Source organism: Alosa pseudoharengus, unplaced genomic scaffold (assembly GCF_046254945.1).
Source record: "Alosa pseudoharengus isolate Yale_2024_CS ecotype anadromous, Long Island Sound unplaced genomic scaffold, YU_APseudo_1.1 YU_APseudo_1.1_scf_1, whole genome shotgun sequence".
NCBI classification, from domain to species: Eukaryota; Metazoa; Chordata; class Actinopteri; order Clupeiformes; family Clupeidae; genus Alosa; species Alosa pseudoharengus.
In genome coordinates this window covers 37,476,799-37,501,655 of record NW_027468564.1, presented here as the reverse complement: position 1 = coordinate 37,501,655, position 24,857 = coordinate 37,476,799, and the positions used below count along the sequence as shown (strand labels likewise).

The 24,857-nt window shown below is 40.5% G+C and overlaps 1 protein-coding gene across 6 annotated transcripts; it reads left to right on the top strand.

Annotated features, from left to right (window-relative positions):
* The first annotated feature begins 511 nt into the window (after window positions 1-511).
* On the top strand, window positions 512-24,281 carry LOC143127238 (uncharacterized). 6 transcript variants are annotated; one of them, XM_076288591.1, is made up of 13 exons: window positions 512-656; window positions 2,135-2,311; window positions 2,582-2,859; window positions 3,165-3,292; window positions 3,705-3,925; window positions 4,012-4,056; window positions 4,263-4,322; window positions 4,458-4,505; window positions 5,723-6,016; window positions 6,160-6,448; window positions 8,044-8,157; window positions 19,412-19,525; window positions 21,905-24,281. In XM_076288591.1, exons 1-13 carry the CDS (start codon window positions 654-656, stop codon window positions 23,149-23,151), a joined length of 3,018 nt encoding a protein of 1,005 aa, XP_076144706.1. In that variant the 5' UTR covers window positions 512-653; the 3' UTR covers window positions 23,152-24,281. The 6 variants fall into 6 exon arrangements, with proteins under 6 accessions (XP_076144706.1, XP_076144701.1, XP_076144715.1 ...); XM_076288586.1 differs by having other exon boundaries at window positions 4,446-4,505; XM_076288600.1 differs by lacking the exon at window positions 4,458-4,505.
* Window positions 24,282-24,857: the final 576 nt, after the last annotated feature.

The window sequence follows — 24,857 nt, the reverse complement described above, 5'->3', positions numbered from 1 at the left end:
CTCCAGGTATTTAGATATATCAGAAATATAATAAGCCTATTTAAAAATTAATTTGTGATTAACTGGAGTGAGCATTTAATTTTGAGTTAACCACTGTGAAATACAAACCCTCATCAATTCCTAACCTTCATGTCTCTTCATTTTGCCTCATTTCACTGAAGAGCCTAGAATGTTATTTATGTATGAATTCATGTGTGTGTTTGTTTGTTTGTTTGTTTGTTTAGCAGCCAGCCTGGAAGTAGGCCTTCACACTCACCTGATAATTAGTTTTATTTAAAGCAGAAAGTAGTTTTCTAATTAAATTTGTGTAAGAGAGTTTCATATTGACTTGGCTATAGCATCCTCAAATATGTATTTTTGTTAGTAGCAGCTGAGGTCCAGTGATCCACACTGAATATGAAGTTGGAAATGTTCTTTTTCCCCCGTCTCTTTAACTCCGAACCACATGAGGGCAGTAGAGGTTTGGAACTGCGGTTGTTTCACAGTTTTTTCTTCAATGTTTTGGATTCGCGGCTGGTGTTTTCTCTGGTTCTTTTCAAGTTATTAGTTAATAAGATATTATTGCAAGTGACGAAGCGGATTAGAATCGCATAGGAAAATTAGGCTATGTTTTAAAGGCATAAGATAAACAGGTCGTTCACATACATTTGACCATGGTGAGTAACGTTACTGTAAGTTCTGTTGTGAGGCTAGCATTATCTGATTAATAGACTTCAGATTTGTACTTTTTTTAAAGGTGTCATGACTGCATATTGTGTGGAAGCAATTGTGAGCGTTTGAATTAGCCTTACAGCAAATTAGTAATATGTATCATAAAAAAGAAGCACGCTATGAGCTCGGTTAAATATAAAAATGTAGGCTAGAACAGAGAATCTGTATTGTCACAGGTACAACGGAATGTTATGCATTCCGTATGAGGTGCAAACAATCGGATTTTTGGTTCCTTACTATGTGATCTCAATGGCAATGCAGCGTTTGTTTAGGGGGACTTGGCAACTATTTCAACATAATAAACCCGTTTAGAATTCATTTGGATGGTTAAATGACCTGTTCCGGTGAAAATTGTGACTTTCCTTATGCTAACCGTTCGCTAGCTTGTAAACAAATCTATGTGCTTTATCGTTACCTTTTCCCACAGTTTGAAATAGCATAATGCGCAATTTCTCCAGCAGAGGGGGAAATCCTGCCAAGTTTCCCTTTAACCTGACTCTCACCAGATGAATTTCGTTCCGCCTAGCTTCACTCATCCATCTGGGATCAATCCATAGAAGTGTTGCTTTAGAAGGCTGGGCCTAATCAAAAAATCTTGCATACGATTGGACAAGCCACTTGTCCGTCATCTATTGACGTGCTACTTCAACCACTCACATCGAAGCCAACCCGTGACGCTGATAACAGTCTCACAGTCGCTTCTACGTGATGTCACATCTATGAAACTCCCGCCCTGCGTCCTGATTGGCTCTACCATAAAATCTGGTGCAGAAATAGACCTCTCCAGAATAAGTCCCGCCTCCGTAACTTCCGTATCCATCCAACTTCCGGGCGTGGATTGTCTATGGGGAATAACATGGCGTTTCGAAATATCATACCGGTAAAACATCTGTAGGTAGCGAAGTTGAAAAAGCTGGTGGTGCCGTTTAAGTAGTATACTATAGACTATACTACTCAAACGGCACCGAAAATCAAAAAATCCAGTGGAAACTAGATGGCAGAAGTGTGTAGGCCAATCTGCCCAGCAGCTTTTTCTACTTTGTCACCTACAGAGTTTGACAGGTACGATCTTTCAAAACGCCATGTTATTTCCCATAGACAATCCACGCCCGGAAGTTGGATGGATACGGAAGTTAGGAGGCGGGATATATTCTGGAGAGGTCTATCACTCTCAACGGAAGAGGTCCCAGATGGATGTGAGTGAAGCTAGGCGGAGCTAAGCGGAACGAAATTCATCTGGCGAGAGTCAGATAAGCGTTTGTTTGCACCTCCAAAAGCATGGCGTACGTGGTTACCTTTAACTTATGGTGTTTAGCACTGGTTTTGTAGGACTATCAGCTTAAACTCACTAACTCATTAAAAAAAGTCAGCCCTTCACACGGCCTCTCAGTGATTGTAAACAATTGTGATGTTACTATGTGAGGATGACAAGGTGACGCCTGACATGGAGGCTCTGGAGTTGAGGTTGCAGGAGGGTGAAGTGGACTCCCAGCAGGTACTGGAGCATCAAGTGAAGGCCAACCGGCTCCTGAGACAACAACTTGACGACCTTCAAAAGAGACTGGATGAGAAAGAGAACCAATTAATTGAAGCAAACGAGGTAGTCTACATGCTGTAGTCCATGACATACCTGTTCACTATCAAACACAGAGTGATGGGTTACTATTTACTATTCTATTGTTCAAGTACACTGTGTGAAGTTTGCATAAACTTGTTCATTTCGTAGAAGTTTTTGCCCTAAGTATCTTGCAGTAGATGCATCTTCTCTATCAGGTTGTGACACATGAGTCAACACCTTAGTTTTGCCTCAGGAACTCCGTATACAGTAGGATATCATGCTGATACGTCTGACTTCCTGTTTTTCCAAAAGATCATCAGTGCCCTGAGGGATGAGGTGCAGACACTACAGAGACAGCTGATGCAACAGACATCGCATCAACAGCTGGAGCAGCAAACACCGCATCAACAGCTGGAGCAGCAAACACCGCATCAACAGCTGGAGCAGCAAACACCGCATCAACAGCTGGAGCAGCAAACACCGCATCAACAGCTGGAGCAGCAAACACCGCATCAACAGCTGGAGCAACAGACACCGCATCAACAGCTGGAGCAACAGACACCGCATCAACAGCTGGAGCAGCAGAGACGGTACATTCTGAATCCTGTTTTCTCATCATCCACAGTTGGATCCATGCACTTAAATACACATATGTCAGGGTGTGTTCAAATTCATAAACATAGCAAGTGAATGTTTGTAATCAGTTTGAGGAGAAAGTTCTCTGCAAACATACACACATGGATAAGGGGTTACCAATTACCAACATTGTTCAAAGATCGTTTGACATATTTGCCATGACGGTATGCCACTGTTTGCTGAATTTGAACGCACCTCATAGATTGTACCCACTATGTGCTGTTCCCGATCATCTACATTTTCTGCCATTTTTTTACAGGCTGAAGCTCACCCGTCAAAGCACAGTCGCCCTCTCACCACCAAGGAGGAGGGCACCACACAAATTTGTGACCTTCAGAGTTTGTCTCCTCTCTGATCCTCATATGCATATATTGTCCCGACAAAAGGGTATGTTTTACTGGTTACACTTTACTTGACAGTATCCACATAAGAGTGACATGACATTGTCATGAACGTGTCATAAACAAGTCATAAACGTTTATGACATAACGCTTCTGTTATTAAGTGTCATTCATGTTTTGTCATAACAAGTTAGGGTTAGGATTAGATTTAGGGTAAGAGTTAGGATTAGGGTTAAGGTTAGAGTTTAGGATTAGGGTTAGGGTTCATGTGTTATGACAGTGTCATGTGTTCATGACAGCGTCATGTCACTCTTAGGTTGATACTGTCAAGTAAAGTGTTACCGTTTTACTTTACATTTAATTATGGAGCTATACAATTACTTTTTTTTGTCGCTCTAAGACAGTGTTGCACAAATCAAGTTGCTTGTCAGGATTTTCATTTGCCATTTGTGTTGTAGGGAATGCTTCCAGAAAAATCAAGGTGCCGACGTCTTTGTCTGCCAAGGAGTTCCACAGTTTCCTCAGAGGTGCGTTTCCTAGATTGGGCAACACTGATTTCCAGTTTGTGAAGGTAGATGGCCACAGAAGAATTAAAACACTTCAAGTTTCTCCAGTGACCCCATCTGTGTTGAAAACCAGCGGAGAGCTTGGACGCTCAGCCCTGTACATTCTCCCAAAGGTACATCACATCGGACATACTTTGGTGCTGTTGCTGTTGAGGGGTTACTATTGCAATAATTACTTATATTTACTTATGTTTTAAAGGAAATACTGGGAAAGGATGTTTGGAACCCCCAAAAAAGGAGTCATGTAAGATTTATTTTTGTACCATCTGGCAAATAGTCTAGCTAATAAAAATATCAAAATGTTTATTTTTATATGTCCAGTAACGTTATATACAAAGCTTAGACCAACATGTTGTAGGCACTCTTGTCAATACCTGTTTATATGCTAGTTTAAAACTGTTTCTAGGCCTAATGGCATGTTGATTCATTTTTGTTTATGGTATGTTGAAGAATGCACAGGAGACCCATACACCCCCTAGTGTCCTGGAGAGGGTTACTGTGCAGACAGATGTAAGTAAGGTTCAGAACTCTATCATTATCTGAAGAATGTTCTTGTCTATGATACGTCTTACCCAACATGAAAGTCATTTCTTTTCAGGCTTTTTGGTTCACATTGGCAATGTATCATTTAAGGCTGCTTTACAGGTTGGAAATGGTGACCCCCGTGAAACCATGGATACAGCAGATGCAGATGTAAGCTTATTTCTCTTTAGAAGTTGCATAGTAGACTTCCCATATGAAATATTACTCTGTCAGTTACAGATATAATTAATGTTCAACTTCACATCCTCAATGTTGACCATGCACTTCACACATGATGAGAAGATGAGACATTCTGTTTCAATTCAACTAATGTCCCATGATGCACCTGACCTCTGTCAAGAAGAATCATGTCTGGCTGACTATTTTGGAGAGTGTTGGTCTGAAATAATAATCCAAATATACACCATGTCTTTCATGAGTAACCTAAGTACACCTGGCAATTTGTTCAGAGATGTTTGAGACCAAAGGATTCCAGAAGAATTAGTTGAGATGATGTGGAATGGCCCAAAGTGTGTACACTGACCAGGAGACACTCAGCAGTGTTTCCCCTAGAAATTTCTCCAGCAGTGGTGCTGTTGTGGTGTGGTGCCGGAAGTTGTAACCAAGCTCTGCTAAGGGGGTCCGGAGGCATGCCATTTTTATCATTTTTTTTGTAATTTTTATCCATGGATGGAAATATTTCTGCTGTAGCCTAAACTATTTTGCACTTCAGAATTCTAACCATACACACACTGGTTGAATAGTTATGATGATAACATGAATGGTCTTTGGAATTAAAATAGCCCCACATCATCGCATAGCCTTCATTGATAAGGCTCATAACACTCATTCACGTGATGTGTGTGTGTGTGTGTGTGATATCGGTGTGACGAGTACTTAGCGAGACATTTAGGTTAGTTGAACCTGGACTTGAGGTTATTACGGGGGCACACTAAACTGAATTGTTTAGCTATCCAATGGATGGGTGTTGCTAGGGTGTGGCCGTAATGTTAGCCTAGCTTTCTGCTTCGGCTGCTTCAGAACGCATGGGCTGCAGGATTGTCTTTGGGCTTGTGAAGCATAACCTTTATGTCCTAAATAGAGATGAGAGACTAGGTGAAGATTTTATTTGAAACTTAGTCATGATGATTTTCAGAAAACAATTTCAAGATGACATTGTCTGTTGTGCTTTTACAGTGTGCAAGTAAATGTCGTGACATTACTGATAATGTGAATATTTTGCAGTGGCGCTCAAAATTCAGTGGAATACATTGTAGGGGAAACACTGCTCAGATATGTCTAAAAAGTGTTCTGTATCAAATGTATTGTTCTTTCTGTTTTTATGTAACACCAGTTTTGATTCAGTTTTTTGTGTCCCATGCATGCAGACCAGTTCTAATGCCTCAGATTGCCATGGTGATCCCGATCCTGATGAGCCAGAGTCTGGTAGCTCGGACACAGAAAGGTCACCACAAAGGTCACACAAGGACCAGGATGTTACATCACAGAGCCCACAGAGCCCTCAGCTGAGACCTCCATTAGAAACCACTAAGGACCAGGATGTTGCATCACAGACCGCACAGCTGAGACCTCTATTAGAAACCAACAATGACCAGGATGTTACATCACAGACCCCACAGCTGAGACCTCCATTAGAAACCAACTGTGCCCTCAAGACTTCGGTATGCCTTGGTTCATTTCAAACCATCTTTGCGTCTAAATAGATTAAAATAGGACTCACTAATATTGCTAACACACCCTATACATTTGCTACAATGAGAAGTCTTATGCCAGTAAAATACACCTTTATTTGTTTGTTTTACAGGTGTATTCGAGCCCAGCAAACCTCCTCCTCATTTGCACCTCAGAGGATGATCCAGAAGACCGCCCAGTGTCTCTTAGTGATGTTGCAGAGGGACCATCCCAGCAGGTGCCCTTGCATGTGGTGTCAGTGAATCTTGAAGACTGCCGTGGAATGCTGGGGCCCGATGGAGTTTATAAGATAGAAACAGAAAACGGGGACCACGGTGATGAAGGCAGCTCTGACTATGATCAACACGATGATGATGATGATGATGATTATGATGATGGAGACGGTGACTATGACCCCACAAGTAAGTACAGACGGAGGAGGAAAATGCTGAAAATACTATACTATTTTTAATCCTGTTCAATTTAATCATAACAATTGTAGACTAAACCGGTCAGTATTAGCCTAGAAATCTAGACGCACCCTAGCGGCTAGTCTAGCAACTCTCCGTTGGCTTGCGAGCTAGAAAAAGTAAACTTCGATAGGGCCAATCACATCGTGTATAGAGCCGTTAGGTGGGCTTAACATAATGATTGATGGCAGAGTTGCATCGGTTTGGCTTGAATTCCCTGCTACTTGAAAACAAAGAAGATGGATGTTGCTGTTGGCGAACAGTGTGACACGAGTTAAGCTTTTTGTTTTTTTTTAAGACTTGAGACTTGCTTGATCAACATGTATAGAAGACTCGACTTGACTTTGACTTGCTATTCATGACTTGAGACTTGACTTAGACTTGAGACAAATGACTTGAAATGACTTGACTTTTTTCTTCTTCATTGATATTAAGGAGTTAAAGCAGAATTCCAGTGTGATATTGACCTAAAGTGTGTTGAAACATGATACCGAGTGTGAACGTATGTCTCATAGCTCACCTCCGCTTGTCCCCTGCACTCAGAAATCTGGCGCTAGTTAGCCAATGCTACCAACAGTGTTTCGTTGTGGTGCAAATAAGTCACTGTTTTACACCATTTACGAGGCTCAAAGTAGCTCCATACTTCATTGGTAGACTTCCGAGGGCCTTGACATTTAAAACGAGACATGGAGAACTTTGAAAAAAGCACTGGTAGATTATTTACAAGACGATTTATACAGACAGTACCTTAAGGAATTTTACCGTTCGACGCCATCTTGAATTTAGTCACGATAAGTCGAGCGACGAGTACGAACGAACAGGTATGATAGGGGTCAGATTCCAAAAATAATTCATGAATCCATGCATTTCCACTGAATTATTTTTGGAATCTGATCCCTTAGCATACCTGTTCATTGGTGCACATCCGCAGAAGTGCACTTGGGCCATTAGATTAGATAGTTGTTCAGGATACTGCATTAAATGATTTTGCGTGATATTTTATCCAAAGTAACCTTCATGATTAATTGACTGTTTATTATGATTTTGCTTTAAGGTCATATTTAATTGGGAAAAGTCATAAGCGCTCTAAGCAATGCTGGGTAATGTAACTTCTGTTGACTTTCAAACAAAACAGAAAGCTAGTTTGCTACTTCTTCCCCCTCCCTCCTGTGCAATTGAAACTCTCTTAAACGTGCATCTTGTCGGTGATTTGCTGGAACAGTTTTTATGGGCAAGGTTTGCCCAAGTTGTTTTGAGGCCGTTTTTGGAGCCTGGGTTTTCCACAGAGATAGCGTTTTTTTACAGTGTATTCAGAACACAGGCAGCTAGCGGATGGTGAGGTGATGTTTGCTGTAAGTGACAACAAATGTTTTAGCCTAAAGAGCACCTTTAACAAATTACAACAATAACAGTGATGTGTTTATCAGATGGTGTCAAGTCAGAAGAGATTACTTTTCATGAGTGGGTTGTGTTGCAAGTGTGAAGCACCAACAATTTGTGCTGAATTCCATTCTGTTTCGGGAAATAGCTGAGATTTTTTTTTCCAGCTGAAGACTTGGACTCCTGTTCTGATGATGGAGACACCGCATGTGCACCCGCGGAGCAAAGAAGAGACGGACAGACAGAACAGACTGAGTTGGACCAGAAGCTGCATTCCTGCAGTGAGTGTAGTAGGACCTTTCCCAAACTGAACTCCCTGAGAGCTCACCAAAGAAGACATCATAAAAAGATGTCCCCTCCTCAAAGTCCCTGTGAGTCTAAAGCACGAGGTCCAAGGAAGACTCGTAAATGCAAAGGCAAGACAGGCGAGAGAAAAACTGACCGTGTCAAGTCTCATGAGTGCAGGGATTGTGGAAAGGTATTTTCGTTCCCAAGTCAGCTTTCTATTCACCAGAGAGTGCATACCAGAAAAAAGCCGTCCGCTACTGCCGTGTTGGAAAGCACAGAGTCATCCAAAGAGCCTGCTAAGAAAAAGAAAAGAAAAGAAAAAGAGTGTAAAGAGTGTGGTAAAATGCTTTCAAGCACATCAAATCACAATCTTCATCAAAGAATTCACACAGGAGAAAGGCCTTACAAATGCAAAGAGTGTAACAAGGCTTTTGTACATTTAGGCAGCTTGCATGACCACCAAAGAACGCATACACAGGATAGACCATATCAGTGCTCAATTTGCCCAAAGACATATAAAAGAAAATCATTCTTAAAAATACACATACGTTCACATACGGGGGAAAGACCATATTCTTGCACCCAGTGCACAAAGAGTTTTCCTAGTTCAACTACCCTAAGAAGTCATCAGCTCTGTCATACAGAAGAGAGGCCTTATCTGTGTTTGCTTTGTGGGTGTAGATTCAAAAGTACAAACGCCCTTAATAGCCACGAGGCAACACATACAGCAGTCAAATCTCATCCCTGTACACATTGTGACAAGACTTTCACAACTAATGGCAATCTGAAAAAGCACGTAAGAACTCACGCAGGTGAAAGACCATATAAATGCTCAGAGTGTAAGAAAAGTTTTATTCAAGTATCACATCTCATAAACCATAAACTGCGACACACAGGTGAAAAACCTCACCTTTGCTCTGTTTGCGGGAAGGCTTTTGCTCGCCAAGATGCTCTGAAGACACACCAGAGGGTTCACACTGGAGAGAAACCTTACCAGTGCACCAACTGTGGGGAGAAGTTTAGCTACATACAGAGCCTGCAGTTACACCAGAAGAGGGAGCACACCATCCGGTAGTCTCACAAGTGTTCACAATGTGGGGACAGTTTTGAAATAGGACAGGAACTCAAAATCACACGAATGTTTTCAAAGAGTAATTGGACATACTCTGGACATTGGTGTAAATAACATATTACAAGACGCCGTTGGAGGAAATTTGACATACTCTGGACATTGGTGTACAGAGTTCGTACGGCCGCTTAAAATCCTTGAAAATGCTTGAATTTTATTGTTGCGTTTTCAAGGTTTGAAAAATACTTGCATTTTGGATAAAGTGCTTGAAAATGTTTGAAATTGTAACTGTATTTCTTTTGATATAAATAGTTATCTGACAGAATAGCTTATTAGTCAAAGTCAAAGTCTGCTTTATTGTCAATTTCTTCACATGTCAAGACATACAAAGAGATCGAAATTACTTTTCCCACTATCCCACGGTGGAGACAAGACATATTTTACCAATTAAGTCCACAGACAAACATAACATTCAAGTAAACAATATAAAAAGTAAATAAGAAGGCACATACAATGAAGAAATAAGAACAGCAAAATTTGGGTTGAAATTGTGCATACAGTAGACCATCAATATAATAGTGCAAAAGTCAGGCCAATAAATGGCTGAGGTAGTTCTGTTTGACCTAAGTATGCAAGTGGCATAGTGGTGCAAGTTATGTAAGAGCAGCAGAAGTGTGTTCAGAAGTGTTTTCAGGACAACAACAACAAGTTGCAAAGTGTGCAAGTGTACAAGTGGAGTAGTGCAAGGCAGCCATTGTGGGTCCAAAGTCCAGGATGTTATGTAGCTGAGGGTGGAGGGGGGAGAGAGTTCAGCATCCTAACAGCCTGGTGTATGAAGCTGTTGGTGAGTCTGGTGGCTTCTGTACCTCTTTCCAGAGGGCAGTAGATCAAACAAATTGTGAGTGGGGTGACTTGCATCACTCACAATTGTGGTCGCCTTGCGGGTGAGGTGGGTGGAAGTATTAGATGCAGAAAGTCGGAGAGTTTAAAATGAAAACTTCTCCGCCATGGTCCTCGCTGGTGCCTCTGCATGTGTGACTGATCTGCCTGTCCGTTTTCATGCGTGACAACGCCCCCTTGCACACAGTCGGAGATGACTGCACCAGCGGTAGATAAAACTATGGCTCTAGACTGCATCAACGTGTTTTAATGAGCGTTGGTTAGAAAACAGCTATTTCGGACTGCTGAACAGATATCATGTAGGGTCATACAGATTCATTGCTAGATACAGTAGGTCGCCATTAAAGCTAACATGTTATTTAATAGGCTACTTAGCTCAGTCATTGGACAACAAGGAGAAAGTTAGGTTGAAGAGGGAGACTAATAGTCTTTCTTCAAATTTCGTTTAATTTATTAACTAAAAATAGCCGACGAGACAATTATTCTTGCATCAACGAACCGTCACGCGACACGTAGGCTAGTTGTAGATACCTCTGACCAGAGCCATGTCAAAACGATTTGACAAATTATTTTCAAATATCATTTTCATCAAACCCTAAGTTTTGGATTTATTTAACTTTGAAAGAGTATTAACTGAATTTGGGTAAAATTGTCGACACGGTGTAACCACAAAAACATGAACCAAATAATTACACTGGCTGAAAAAAATTTGAAATTCTCTCCAAAATCCCTTCTAAAATAATCTGGCATGATCTTGCACAAGAACTTTTCTATATTTAATACAAGTAATGAAACCCCATTGTTCTGAATGTTTGAATTAATATGGGGAATCGTGTCTGTCACATCAACCACTTAAAATGTCAAGTGGTGTAACCACCATTTAAGGAGCAATTTTGTATATATTATGTCAGAGAATCATGTGACAGGAAATTATGTCATAGAGAAGGACCCTTCAAGACCCCAACTGCTATGAGTCAAGGTTAGCAACTCTCTTAAAGTAACATAATAGTGTTTTTAGGCCATGGCCAGGCAAGCTTAGGTTACATGTCAAATGGTATGACCTTTTAAAAATGTTGATAAATCATAATAATCATAAAATATTCAATTTCATGTACAAACTGTGAATATTCACATAAAGGTGAAGTGTGTACATAGTTGTCCATAATAATGCCTGCAAATGTGCCTCTTGTCCCCCAATGAATGCCACTTACAAGCAAGAAAAACTTGTCTCGCCACAGAGTGCATGTGAACGCAGATCCTGCTGCTGGTTGGTCGTTAAGAAATTATCATACCCACTCTTTCACTCACTCTTATTCTCTCTCACACACACTTTGGGCATTAATTTAGCAATATAAAATGCATGGTCACTAGCAAATAGCGTAAATACATTTAGGGGTTTGTCCAGTCCACATTCGGGGTGGTTTTGTTATCAAACGTCAGGTGCCTGACGCAAAAAGGTGGCTCTTATGTTTCTTAATCAGTCATGGGTGTGTTTTGGGTTTAACATCCTTTAAACCAATGAGGAGGACAGCTGTCATTCCCTTTAACAGCAAGCAGGGCAACTTCAAACAGCGCATCAGTATTTTGATAGTCAGCGGTGTATTTGAAGGAATCTGCTTGTACACAAGACCGTATGGAACAGGTATTCCACTAAGCCATTCTTTACTAAAACCGAGTAGAGTATAGGCTACACACATCTGCACTTGTCTATTAATTGAACATATAGGCAAAGTGAAACTAACTTCACAGTGGTGTCATAGTCAACGACAAAACAGTTGTACACAGTTGATTACTTTCAATATTGACTGACAATGGGTTACCAGCAAAAACATAGCCTGAAAAAAGCAAAACTTCCCCCTATAATGTTCGAATGACTGAATAAATAACCTAAGGACATTTATTCTGCAGAGGAATTGCTGCTTACATCTCGTGACAGTGACGTGTTTCATATGCGCCTTTTACTATAGACCAGGCTTTTCTTGGTCAGTGGCATAATGCTTTTTAGACGGTAGATAGCGTAAGATAGCGATTTTTAGATCATGTGCCAGACCACACCTTATGTCGGTAATTGCCACACCCCTGGGCGCATTATTTAATAAAAGTGAAGTGTAAGATAGGAAAAAACTTTGCATCAGAATAATAATACGCTTTGCGCCAGGTTTTGCATCGCGAAAATAGGGCCCTTTATCTCACTTTGAAAATAATGGGTATAGACTGAAATTGTATGAGAACTGAATTGAAATCAAATAGAACACAAGTTTTTTCATTGATGTTATGAAATTATATTTGATATGGAATATGATGAATGACATGAATACATATCAAAATATCCAATTCAGTTTACCTTGATGCCTATTTTCTGTGTCAATTTCTTGTCCTATTGCTATAAACGTTTTATGGTAAATTGGTGTAACCGATTTATGTCAATTGGTGTAACCAGTAGTTTGTCTAAAATACTAATAATGTACAAAAAAATAATATGGATAATGATTTAATACTCTACTTTACTGTAATAATGGTTGTTTAAACCATTTTTACTCAAATGGTCAAAGAATATACAGAAAACAAGATGTTTACAGCATAAGGTCTTGCTCAGTACAATGAAAAACCCATATAATTTAAATTTAGAAATAAATATAATAAAACATATTCTCATAGGATATTACAAAATAAACTAATAATTTCATGAGAGCAATTGCATGAACTCTAGGAGGTGTGAAATATTAGATATTTGTCATTTTTGTGGTTACACCAATTGACAATTTAACAGGCTGTTAGTTCTATCTTTTGTTACAAAATAGCATACACGTCATATTATATAATATGAATACAACAGAAATACAAAGTATACACTTTAGCAAACCTCAGGCATGTTTTGTTTTAAAGGTTTAAACATATTTTTAATTTTCTCATCTTACCAACCCTTATCTGTCACTGACCCATAAATATCCTCAAAACCAATTGGAGAAAAGGCTCTTGAGATATACAGGTGTATCTAAAAAAGTAGAATATTGTGAAAAACTGTGTTGGTTTATGTTCTAAACAAAATATGTTATAAAGTGAACAAATGTTTCTACATCATATGGCAAAATGATCATGATAGACTTAACCAGGGCTGTAATATAAAGGCTTTCATAGACCTATATAGGCTACTTTGCTCTTCTATAAATGTACCATATGCCTAATAGGCTGTATTTCTAAGTGTGATTTATGGTATAATGTATGAAACATATATATAATATGTGCATATCGTGCCGTTTGGCAAGAAGTTGAATTTATCCAATTATATGACAACTCCGTCACCTTCAGACACCAACATCACATCTCCACATTGCTAGCCTACTGGTTGGTAGCTCAGGATAACAGATCATGAGACAATGATACTGACTCAGCCAATTAGCTAGCAAGCAAAGTCTACTTCCTGCTATTAAGAATCACAATATGTTTGTTAAAACCATCTCTTAATGTGATAGAAAAAGTAAAAAAAGTTAGTGTATTTGTATAATATGTAATTTCCACCGCTGTTATGTCTTAGAAAAGCTTGAAAATTGACCTTGAAAGTGCTTGAATTTGATCTTGGAATAGGTGTATGAACCCTGGGTGTAGCTGACATACACTACTCACAAAAAGCCGGGGATATCTGGCTTTTGGTTCAAATGTAATGTTTCATAATCATAACAGAAAGTTCTGAAACATTGAAGTGTTGGACATGTGCATTCAAAAATTTAGAGAAGGTCACATTACGTTCACCTATATTCTGTAGGCTGTTTTGTTTATTATTATTATTATTATTACTACTATTATTATTATTATTATTATTATTATTATTAAAAATTTTGTATGTTATACTTGAATTGTTTTATTTTCTTCATGTTGAAAGAAAAATCATGACTGTCAGTTTCAGAGATTACAGATGCTATTCATTTAAACCTCCTAGCTAGCACACCTGGCCTTGCATGGTTGCAGATCCACACAACACATTTCAGATCTACATAAGAGAGATGATAAATTCCTTGTGTTATTGGTAGAAATTGGTAGAGTGGCCAATCAACTACCAAGTCTATTTAACATTACTGTTCAGAACAGGGAGGTGACCCTGCGTAGCCCAAGTTGTGGGGGTGAAGAGCTGGATACCTCTTCACCCGAATCTTGTGCTTACAGTAGCATGTGCGCACGGACCTGGCTGCCCACAGCAACATTTGCATACTGCCATGGTAACAACACCTCCCTGTTCTGAACAACTAGCCTACATAACGGGACATGGGATACAGCAGCAATGCACAACTGGCTGGTGGCAGATGCATACCCGGGATCCCTCAAGCTACCGGATTCAGCTCAAGTTTAATTCCCCCATCAATGTCAAATATGACTGATTAAGCTCTATACACACGGTTTAACTGGATCAAACCTCACAAAACAGGCATGGCAAAAACAGTCCAACTCTCAGATCACATATCAGACTCAATTCCGAAAGGCAAAACGTAATCCAGAAATGGTTGAAGATCACAAAAAACGAGCACAATTGAGATACAGACTTGACACAGAATTGACTACGATTTACCGTATTTTCCGGACTATAATTTCACTTGGATTTCGGAATTTCATTTGCATTTCAATTGAGGTAGCAAACAGGAGGTAGAATTTCTGTTCAAATTTGGCACATCCCTGCAAGGTACATTGCAACAAGGTTAAGTTAGTGTAGCAGTCAAGCACTAATTCCACAGTCAATTGTCAGGTCTAGTCGGGTGTTAAGTTCTAGATTGGCATGTCTAGTTGTTGGTAGTGCTAGAAGAGAGGTACTCTCTGAAGTACGGAGCCCAGGAGGTGTCATTGCAAGATATTTTGTGAATCGAGAGAATGTGCGCTCATTTTACTAAATCATGTGCATGTTTCGCTTAATTGTGCACTCATTTTACTAAATTGTGCTCTCAATTTAGTAAAATGTTCGCACAATTTTGCAAAACGTGCGCACGATTTAGTCAAATGTGCGCATGATTTAGTAAAATGTGCACACAATTTAGTAAAATGAGCACACATTTTCTGGATATATACCAAAAAATATCTTGCAATGACCCTGCAAGGGTTCCGTACTGAAGAGCTGGGTCTTTACAAGTTTTTTTGAGGGTAGAGAGGGACTCTCTGGCTCTGGTGGGAACCGGTAGTGTGTTCCACCAGTGGGGAACAACAGATGGACAGAACGATTGAACAATTGAAACTGATTTGGCTAAACTATATACGGCTTGGTTGTCCTGAACAAGATGACCAAAACTGACCATTAAGCCTAATGTGAATATGAATATGATTCATTGTTTTTTAAGTGAAATATTCAAGCTTTTACAGCACAGAACTATTGTGACAAAAACAAATATTATGACTCAGAGGGAAACACCATGAGTGAGAAAACTTCCAATTTGAGCAATATGTAACTGATACTACAGCTCATGCAGCCTTTGTATCTGATACTTGTCAACGGATGCCTTTGCAACTTTTTTGCTACATTCACCATGCCTGTTAGAGAAGTAGATTATATGTTAAAATACAGTGGGGAGAATAAGAATTTGAACCCATGCTAAAATTGACTAAAAAGAGGAGTATAAAATCATCTGTTAGAAATTGATCTTAATGCCTTAAAGAAGCACTATGCAACAATTTTAGCAAAAATGACCTTAATTATGCAGGTTGAGAGTCATTCGGATGGTTCTACAACACTTTCTGGGTCGTTTGGTGGGTGCTTCGTCTCCCCCTATCGCTTCTCCGCGGAAAAAACAAATATGCAACTTTCTGTTCCCGTTCTGAGGAAATCCGGATGTGACTCAGCGGAAGTATCCAATCACGCCTCGAAAATGTAGTCAGATTGTAGTTTCTAAGAAGACTGCAAAACGGACACCGACTTGACTTTATTGCTGTTGAAATTGTAAGTAGCCTACCCTACTTGTTTTTGTAATGTGCTTTGATAGTCTCTTAAACAATGTGTTTGCTCGACCGTTTTATTGTGAGCCCTGTATGTGTTTAGCTTGGTTTTTTCATGGCTAGCTCGCTAGCTAGTGGGGGTTTAGCGTAGCAGTCACTTGCTACCGAAGCTGCAGGGGGAGCTGTGTCATGAAAAATGCGAGCCCAAATCCAGCGAAAACCCAGAAACAGCGAAGGAATAACCAGACCTGCATAGGGCTTCTTTAATTTAAAAATGAGTAAAAATCCAACCTTTAATAAGGACACCAATGTTCTTAGTGAATGAAGAATGTATGGTAAATAAATAAATGTTCTTCCTTAAATTACAAGGGCATTATAGTCTGGCTAACGTCAGACCTCATCTCATTGTTAAATTCCCATAGAGGCAGGCAGAGTTTTTTTAAAGGCCACTTATTTCATGGATCCCGGATACTATGCATCCTGATAAAGTTTCCTTGGCCTTTGGAATTAAAAATAGCCCCACATCATCACATACCCTTCACCATACCTAGAGATTGGCATGGTGTGTTTTTCATTTAGCCTATTAGCTGGTTTGCTCAATGAGCATCAAACCAGCTAATATCTGCCTGCCTCTATGGGAATTTAACATAGGGGTCAAATACTTATTGCCCCTGTAATTTAAGGAAGAACATTTATTTATTTACCATACATTCTTCATTCACTAAGAAAATTGGTGTCCTTAAAGGTTGGATTTTTTCTCATTTTTTTAATTAAGCCATTAAGATACATTTCTAACAGATGATTTTATATTCCTCTTAATTATTATTATTATTCCTTTGTATATTCATTTTCAAATGTGAGTAGGCCTGCAAGACCACTGCACGGGATTATGGGAACGTGTGCAGTCAAATTGTCTATTCAACAGAATCCACAGGAGGGGCCTGCGGTCCCAAAACAGATATAAAGCCCAGATCAAATTAACAAGATCAAGGAATGTGGTGCGTGTTGTGACTGTTAACATGCATTTTCAGTGTCATCCTAGCCTGGCTAGCGCCACCACTTCTCAATGAGACGTGGTCTGGGAACCAAACATTAATTTTCTCGCATTTGAAAAAAAATGCCCAGATCCGTTTATTGGGTGCCACGGATGTCTATCACATGCGTCTGTGCATAACTCATTCCCTATCTCAGGCGAAAATTTGCTCCATGGTCTCCAGGCTGCCTTAGCAGCGTGAATCAAATCGCGCGCAAGGCAGCATGGGAACACCCAGGCTAGTGTCATCCATTACATTATATTACATTTGGCTGACACATTTTTAACCAAAGCGACTAACAACATGTTAAACAATTTTAAAGCAATTCTCTCAACAATTCTAGGACAATATAAAAAAAGGTAGAGTACAATAAGAATAAGTGCATCAGTGAGTGCTGTTTTTAAACAGACGAGTGTCAGTTCTAGTCAGGTGGTAAGTACTAGGATCAGCAAGACTAGTTGTAAGTAGTGCTACAAGAGGAGATGTTCTCTGAAGACATCATTCGTCTGAGGAGAGCAACGGTCTGGAGTTAGGGTATGCCTGTATGAGGGCATTCAGGTAGATGGGAGCGGAACTGGAGACTACTTTGTAGGCAAGCGTTAGAGACTTGAATTTGATGCGGACAGCCATTAGGTAGACAGTGTAGCTGGATGAGCAGCGGGGTAATGTGCCATTTTGGGTTGATTGTAGACCAGGCACGCCGCCGCGTTCTGGATCATCTGAAAGGGTTTCACTGTGCAGGCTGGGAGACCTGTCAGGAGGGCGTTGCAGTAGTCAAGTCGTGAGATGACTAATGCTTGTACCAGGAGTTGGGTAGCATCTTGAGTCAAGTAAGTCCTGATTTTCCGTAGGTTGTAAAGTGCGAAACGGCATGACCGGACAAACGATGCAACATGATCTAAGAAGGTTAGTTAGTTGTCGGTAACGACTCCTAAATTTCTTGCAGCCCTGGTACGTCCAACAGACAGTGAGTCAATTTTGATGTTGAGGTCATGGTGTGTGGTAGGTTTAGCTGGGAGGACCAGCAGCAATTCCGTTTTTGAGAGGTTTAGCTGGAGGTGATGTGCCTTCGTCCACGTAGATATGTCTGAGAGGCAATCCGAGATCAGTGCCGAGATCAAGGGGTCAAGGGCATACCTGTCAACATTTAGCTTTCCAAAAAGGGGAGATTTTTTTTTCGGGGGGGGGGGGGGGGGTCAGTGTTTATACCGAATCTGTGTTTGCATATTTAATACGTTTTATACACGTGTTTCAACACTGCATTTCGGTCGTTGCTTTTACCTTACCATTACCTTACGCATGCCAGTTATGTATCCACCAGCTGCCTGCTTGCAGCCTACTTCGCCTACTTCTAAAACTCCAAAGCTGCTTGCTGTCAGATTTGGTTCCGAGGGAACAAGTTCAGTGTATCAACAACACTCAATAACAGCTTATGTGATGTGTTAATCAATTAAATTCCCAACAATTTCACAACAGCTAGTTCTGGAGTAGGCCATTCAACTAGCCCGCTTGCTTACAACGAGACTCAGGCTGCGCAGTTGGCACCCGCTTCCTTATTTGGGTTTTGAGTTGTCAGGTTTTAGCCTATGACAAAACAGTTGAAATTGAAACTAAGTGATCGTGTATGTGTAGGGTGTATTTCATACACAATCTGGCAATCTGAATGGATCCATGATTTTAAAATGAAGTTTGATGGCCATGCAAATTACGGGAGTTTTCCGGGAGAAATAACAAAACGGGAGGGTGCTGGGAGATGACCTTGAAATACGGGAGAAACCCGGGAAAAACGGGAGTGTAGACAGGTATGGTCAAGGGGGATCAAGGGGTCCTGGAAAGGACAGCTAGAGCTGTGTGTTGTGCACATAGCAGTGGTATGAGAAGCCATGTGAACGGATAATCTGTCCCAAGGAGGTGGTGTTGATAGCAAAGAGAAGGGGACCCAGCACTGAGCCCTGGGGGACCTCTGTGGTGAGATAGTTAGGAGCAGATAGCTGTCCAAACCATGATATGTTAAACAAGCGTCCTGTGAGATAGGATTCAAACCAGGAGAGAACAGAGCCGGAGATTCCCATGTTAGAGTATAGAGAGAAGGATGCAGTGATTCAAGCCGAAGTCAAGCAGAATGAGTACCGATGATCGAGCGGTCATCCAATGCTATGTAGCCTTTAAAGTCACATATAATTGGAGGTCAAACAATAATAATGATATCCTATTGGATGGTGTTATTGTTATAGGAGATTGCTTCTGATGAGTAGATTATGTATAAAGAGTGATATTCTATGCTAAATTCCATCCCAGTTTTGGGAAATAGCTGAACGTTGTTTTTTTTTACAGCTGAAGGCTTGGACTCCTGTTCTGATGATGGAGACACCGCATGTGCACCCGCGGAGCAAAGAAGAGACGGACAGACCGAACAGACTGAGTTGGACCAGAAGCTGCATTCCTGCAGTGAGTGTAGTAGGACCTTTTTCAAACTGAACTCCCTGAGAGCTCACCAAAGAAGATATCATAAAAAGACGTCCCCTTCTCACAGTCCCTGTGAGTCTAGAGCACGAGGACCAAGGAAGACTCGTAAATCCAAAGGCAAGACAGGCGAGAGAAAAACTGACCGTGTCAAATCTCATGAGTGCAGGGATTGTGGAAAGGCATTTTCGTTCCCAAGCCAGCTCTCTGTTCACCAGAGAGTGCATACCAGAAAAAATCCGTCCGCTACTGCCGTGTTGGAAAGCACAGAGTCATCCAACAGGCCATCGCCTCGCAAGGAAAGTCTCAAGAGTGCCCAGAAATCTTATGAGTGTAAAGAGTGTGGCAAAATGCTTTCAAACACAGGGAATCTCAATCTTCACCAAAGAATCCACACAGGAGAAAGACCTTATGCATGCACAGAGTGTAACAAAGCTTTTGCACAGTTAGGTAACTTGCGTGAACACCAAAGAAGGCATACGCAGGATAGACCATATCAGTGCTCCATTTGCCCAAAGACATATAGAACAAAATCATTCTTAAAAATACACATACGTTCACATACGGGAGAAAGACCATATTCTTGCACCCAGTGCACAAAGAGTTTTCCTAGTCCAGCTGCCCTAAGAAGTCATCAGCTCTGTCATACAGAAGAGAGGCCTTATCTGTGTTTGTTGTGTGGGTGTAGATTTAAAAGTACAAATGCCCTTAATAGCCACGAGGCAACACATACAGCAGTCAAATCTCATCCCTGTACACATTGCAACAAGACTTTCACAACTAATGCCATTCTGAAAACACACTTAAGAACTCACGCAGGTGAGAAACCATACAAATGCTCAGAGTGTAAGAACAGTTTTACTCGTTTATCAAATCTTATAAAGCATAAACTGCGACACACAGGTGAAAAGCCTCACCTTTGCTCTGTTTGCGGGAAGGCTTTTGCTCGCCAAGATGCTCTGAAGACACACCAGAGGGTTCACACTGGAGAGAAACCTTACCAGTGCACCAACTGTGGGGAGAGGTTTAGCTACATACAGAGCCTGCAGTTACACCAGAAGAGGGAGCACACCATCGGGTAGTCTCACAAGTGTTCACAATGTGGGGACAGTTTTGAAATAGGACAGGAATTCAAATCACATGAACGTGTTCAAAGAGTAATTGGACATACTCTGGCCTTTGGTGTAAATGACATAATACAAGAGGCCGTTGGCCAGGAGTGGACCCGTTGTGCAAATGACGAGCAAATTTTATCTGTGTGGAATTTTTTAGTGGTATCCCTAGCCCACAGTGTTGCTATTATGTGTTAAATTTATGTAGTGGGTATTCTGTAGCCTGTTTGTTTTATTATTATCATTAAAGATTTGAGTATGTTCAACAGAAAATGTTTTCTTTCCTCTTCATGTTGAAAAAAAATCATGACTGTCAGTTTTAGAGATTACAGATGCTAGCATCCATTTTAACCTCTTAGCTAGCACACCTGGCTCTGCATGGTTGCAGATCCACACAACACATTTCAGATGTACATAGGAGAGATGATAAAATCCTTGTGTTATTGGTAGGGATTTCCCAAAGTGGCGAATCAACTACCAAGCTTATTTAAAGATTGTATCAGCGTTTTCCGGCCCAAAAAAGCCCCAAACAGAAATGATCACATTCGTCTAATCTTTCCTAACGATCCGCTAGCTGTCTGCCCCATTAGCAGGCCATCAAAACAACGTGTCTCTTTAGGCACCCTAGGCTCCGAGATCTGTACACAAAAACAAATGCTACCAACAAGGATTGGCAACCCACTCAAAAGCAAAATAAAGTGTTTCAACCCATAACCGACAGGCTGCCTAGCAGCGTGAATAAAATTGCGCGCGTAAGGCAGCATGGGAAAACCCAGGCTAGATCTATGCTAGGCTGGAGCTTAAAGTGGTATCGCCAGACTCCGAGAACAGCTGGATTAACTGGAGAAAGGTAAAAATCAATTGTTAAACTGAATGGGAGGTGAAAAATGAGTGTAAATCCCCAAATGGTGGATTATCCTTTTAATAACCCCGTTTAGAAATCATTTGGATGGTTAAATGATAGACAAAATCGCTCTGAAAGTAATCCTTATCGCCATCGTTCTTCATGTTGTTATCATGGAAGTATGCATTGTGAGATGTCGTCATTCATAATTGCAGGAGCTATACTTAAAACTGTTGCCATTATCATAGTTAGCGTTTCTGGTGTGAACGGCCCTCAAAGGGAAACTATATGTAGAATGATGATCAATCAGATGCTGGAGTCAAAAGGGATGAATGTTCATATGTAGGTTGTGTTCGCTGATTGCTATTGTATTTTGGCAAATCAATGAAAATGTGTTATCTTTTCCAGCTGAAGACGTGGACTCCTGTTCTGATGATGGAGACACCGCATGTGCACCTGAGGAGCAAAGAAGAGATGGACAGACAGAACAGACTGAGTTGGAACAGAAGCTGCATTCCTGCAGTGAGTGTAGTAGGACCTTTCTCAAACTGAACTCCCTCAGAGCTCACCAAAGAAGACATCATAAAAAGACGTCTCCTCCTCAACGTCCCTGTGAGTCTAAAGCACAAGGACAAAGGATGGGTCTTGAGTGCAAAGGTCAGACAGGCAAGAGAAAAACTGACCGTGTCAAGTCTCATGAGTGCAGGGATTGTGGAAAGGTATTTTCGTTCCCAAGTCAGCTTTCTGTTCACCAGAGAGTGCATACCAGAAAAAATCCGCCCGCTACTGCCGTGTTGGAAAGCACAGAGTCATCGTCATCGCCTTGCAAGAAAAGTCTCAAGCGTGCCCAGAAATCTTATGAGTGTAAAGAGTGTGGCAAAATGCTTTCAAGTGCATCGAGTCTCTATGTTCACCAAAGAATCCACACAGGAGAAAGGCCTTATACATGCACAGAGTGTAACAAAGATTTTGCACAGTTAGGCAACTTCCGTGAACACCAAAGAAGACACACACAGGATAGACCATATCATTGCTCCCTTTGCTCAAAGAGGTTTATAACATCAACTAAATTAAAAGAACACATACGGATTCATACTGGGGAAAGACCATACTCCTGCACCCAGTGCACCAAGAGCTTCCAGAGTTCGAGTGCACTTAATGTGCACCAGCGAAGTCACACAGATGACAAGCCTTTTCTGTGTTTGCAGTGCGGTAAAAGGTTCAAAACTAGAGCCATGGTCGCCAATCACAACAAAACGCATACAGGTGAAAAACCTCACCTCTGTCACTATTGTGGCAAGACTTTCTTATCCTCCTCAAAACTGGTCATACACCAGAGACGTCACACAGGAGAGAAACCACATAAATGTTCAGAATGTGATAGCAGTTTTACTAACATATCATGTCTCAAAAAACATAAACGGCGACACACAGGTGAAAGACCTCACCTTTGCTCCGTTTGCGGGAAGGCCTTCGCTCGTGTAGACGCTCTTAAGACGCACCAGAGAGTTCACACTGGAGAGAAACCTTACCAGTGCAAAATATGTGAGGAGAAGTTCAGCTACATACAAAGTCTGCAGTTACACCAGAAGAGGGAGCACGCTGTCAGGAAATCAGCGCAGGAGCAGCACAGCACAGGAACTCAAATCACATGAATGTCTAACTTATAATTCATGAGTACATGACTATTTGAAACTTGAACTTCAACTTGGATGTCTTTTGAGAGGGAAGTGGACAAGACTGTAAATGAACAACTGTAAGTGAACACTAAGAGAGGCTGTAGACCAGCAGTATTTCTAGGGGACATGGGGGGCTGACCACACAAGCGACCCACTGATCACTTGGTGTAAATGATGTATTATAAGGGGCCGTTGGCCAGTAGTGGTGCAAATCAAGGAGGTGGGGGGGTTGACTTGTGCCATCATCGATGCTAGGTTCTTACACTGGGCTGGAAATTTCTAGCCACACCCCTGGCTCACAGTTTTGCTTCATGTTTACATAGTGGCCAGTCTGCAGCCATTGTTTGCTTTTTTTTTTTAAGTAAAGATTTGTGGATGATGTTCAACAGAAGTTGGTTTATATTATTATATTATTATGTATAAATTACATTATTTGATTTGTTAAAACACAGTGTCAGAGATCAGATAACAGATGCTAGCATCCATTTTGTTTGCACGTCTGTTGCTGCAAGGTTCCAGTCCCAGGCTGGAATAGAACTGAGCCAAGCAGTATCCTACACGCTACATCTTTTTTAATGTTTCCTGGTGGATGGGTGTGATTACTTCTTACATTTCTGATGGTAGAGGTTGGAATAGGACCAAGGTAAGTATTTCCATTTATAAGAGTGGGTCTGGAGTGTGAAAATGATCATGGTGAAAATGAAACGATGGGAAGGTGGTAGCACTGTGGCTAAGAAGCATGCAGTAGCCTGAAACTTTGTGGATTCATTTCCTGGCTTCGAACAATGTGCCCTTGAGCAAGGTATTTCACAATTGTTGCTCTGGGTAGAGCGCCCCCTTGTAATATAATTGACATGAAAGTCGCTTTGGATAAAATGAATAAATGATTAAAAATGAAGAATTAAGAACAAAGTTGATGACGTATATATAACCTTAATTACGAAGTACCTTTTGTTTACTTCCCAGTAGATTATAGGCTAGCAGCCCTAGTTTTATGAAAAACAATTGGGCTATGGGGCTATAATATATAAACTATATTCGAAAAAAGGTATTTGGAAGTCAATTATAATGAAATATAAGCCAGTTCAGGTTTCAGTTTCAGTATTAGTCTGCCTTTGAAAAGAAGGTAGGCCTACAATTATTAGGCCTACATTATTTCCAGTTTATTATACAGAGGTACATACTGAAATTGAACTGAATTGTAGTTATATATATATATATATATATATATATATTTGTTATAAGATACATTTTAATATTTGACTATAAAAACTGATTAAAAAGATCTCTTGAAACTTAAGGTTACTGAAATAACATTTTAAAAGTTCCGTTTAACCTTCTAACACTGTTCCGGTCAAAAATGACCAATTTACACATTCCCTGTACCATAAATCTGGCATTTTTCATCAGATTGCCTCAAGTTCTTATGATATCCTTCACAAAAGGCTTTTGAACACATAGAATTTTTTTGACTACTTTCTTTGAATTTTGAGTGATTTATTCAACGTAGAAACACTTTTTTTGTTTACGGTCAAAAATGACCGCCATGGGAAATGAATGGGAAAGAGTATAATTTTCATCCAGGAGATTAAAGATATTTCCTTACACACACTCCTACAATTTACCACCAATGTTCCCACACACATGCATGCATGCACACACACCCACACACACAAACAGAA

Excerpts from the sequence above, each read along its gene's own strand:
- LOC143127238 (XM_076288586.1), top strand. Across the intron at positions 6,017-6,159 it reads ACTGTGCCCTCAAGACTTCG|GTGTATTCGAGCCCAGCAAA; the intron begins GTATGCCTTGGT and ends TTTGTTTTACAG. Across the intron at positions 8,158-19,411 it reads CCAGAAGCTGCATTCCTGCA|CTGAAGGCTTGGACTCCTGT; the intron begins GTGAGTGTAGTA and ends TTTTTTTTACAG.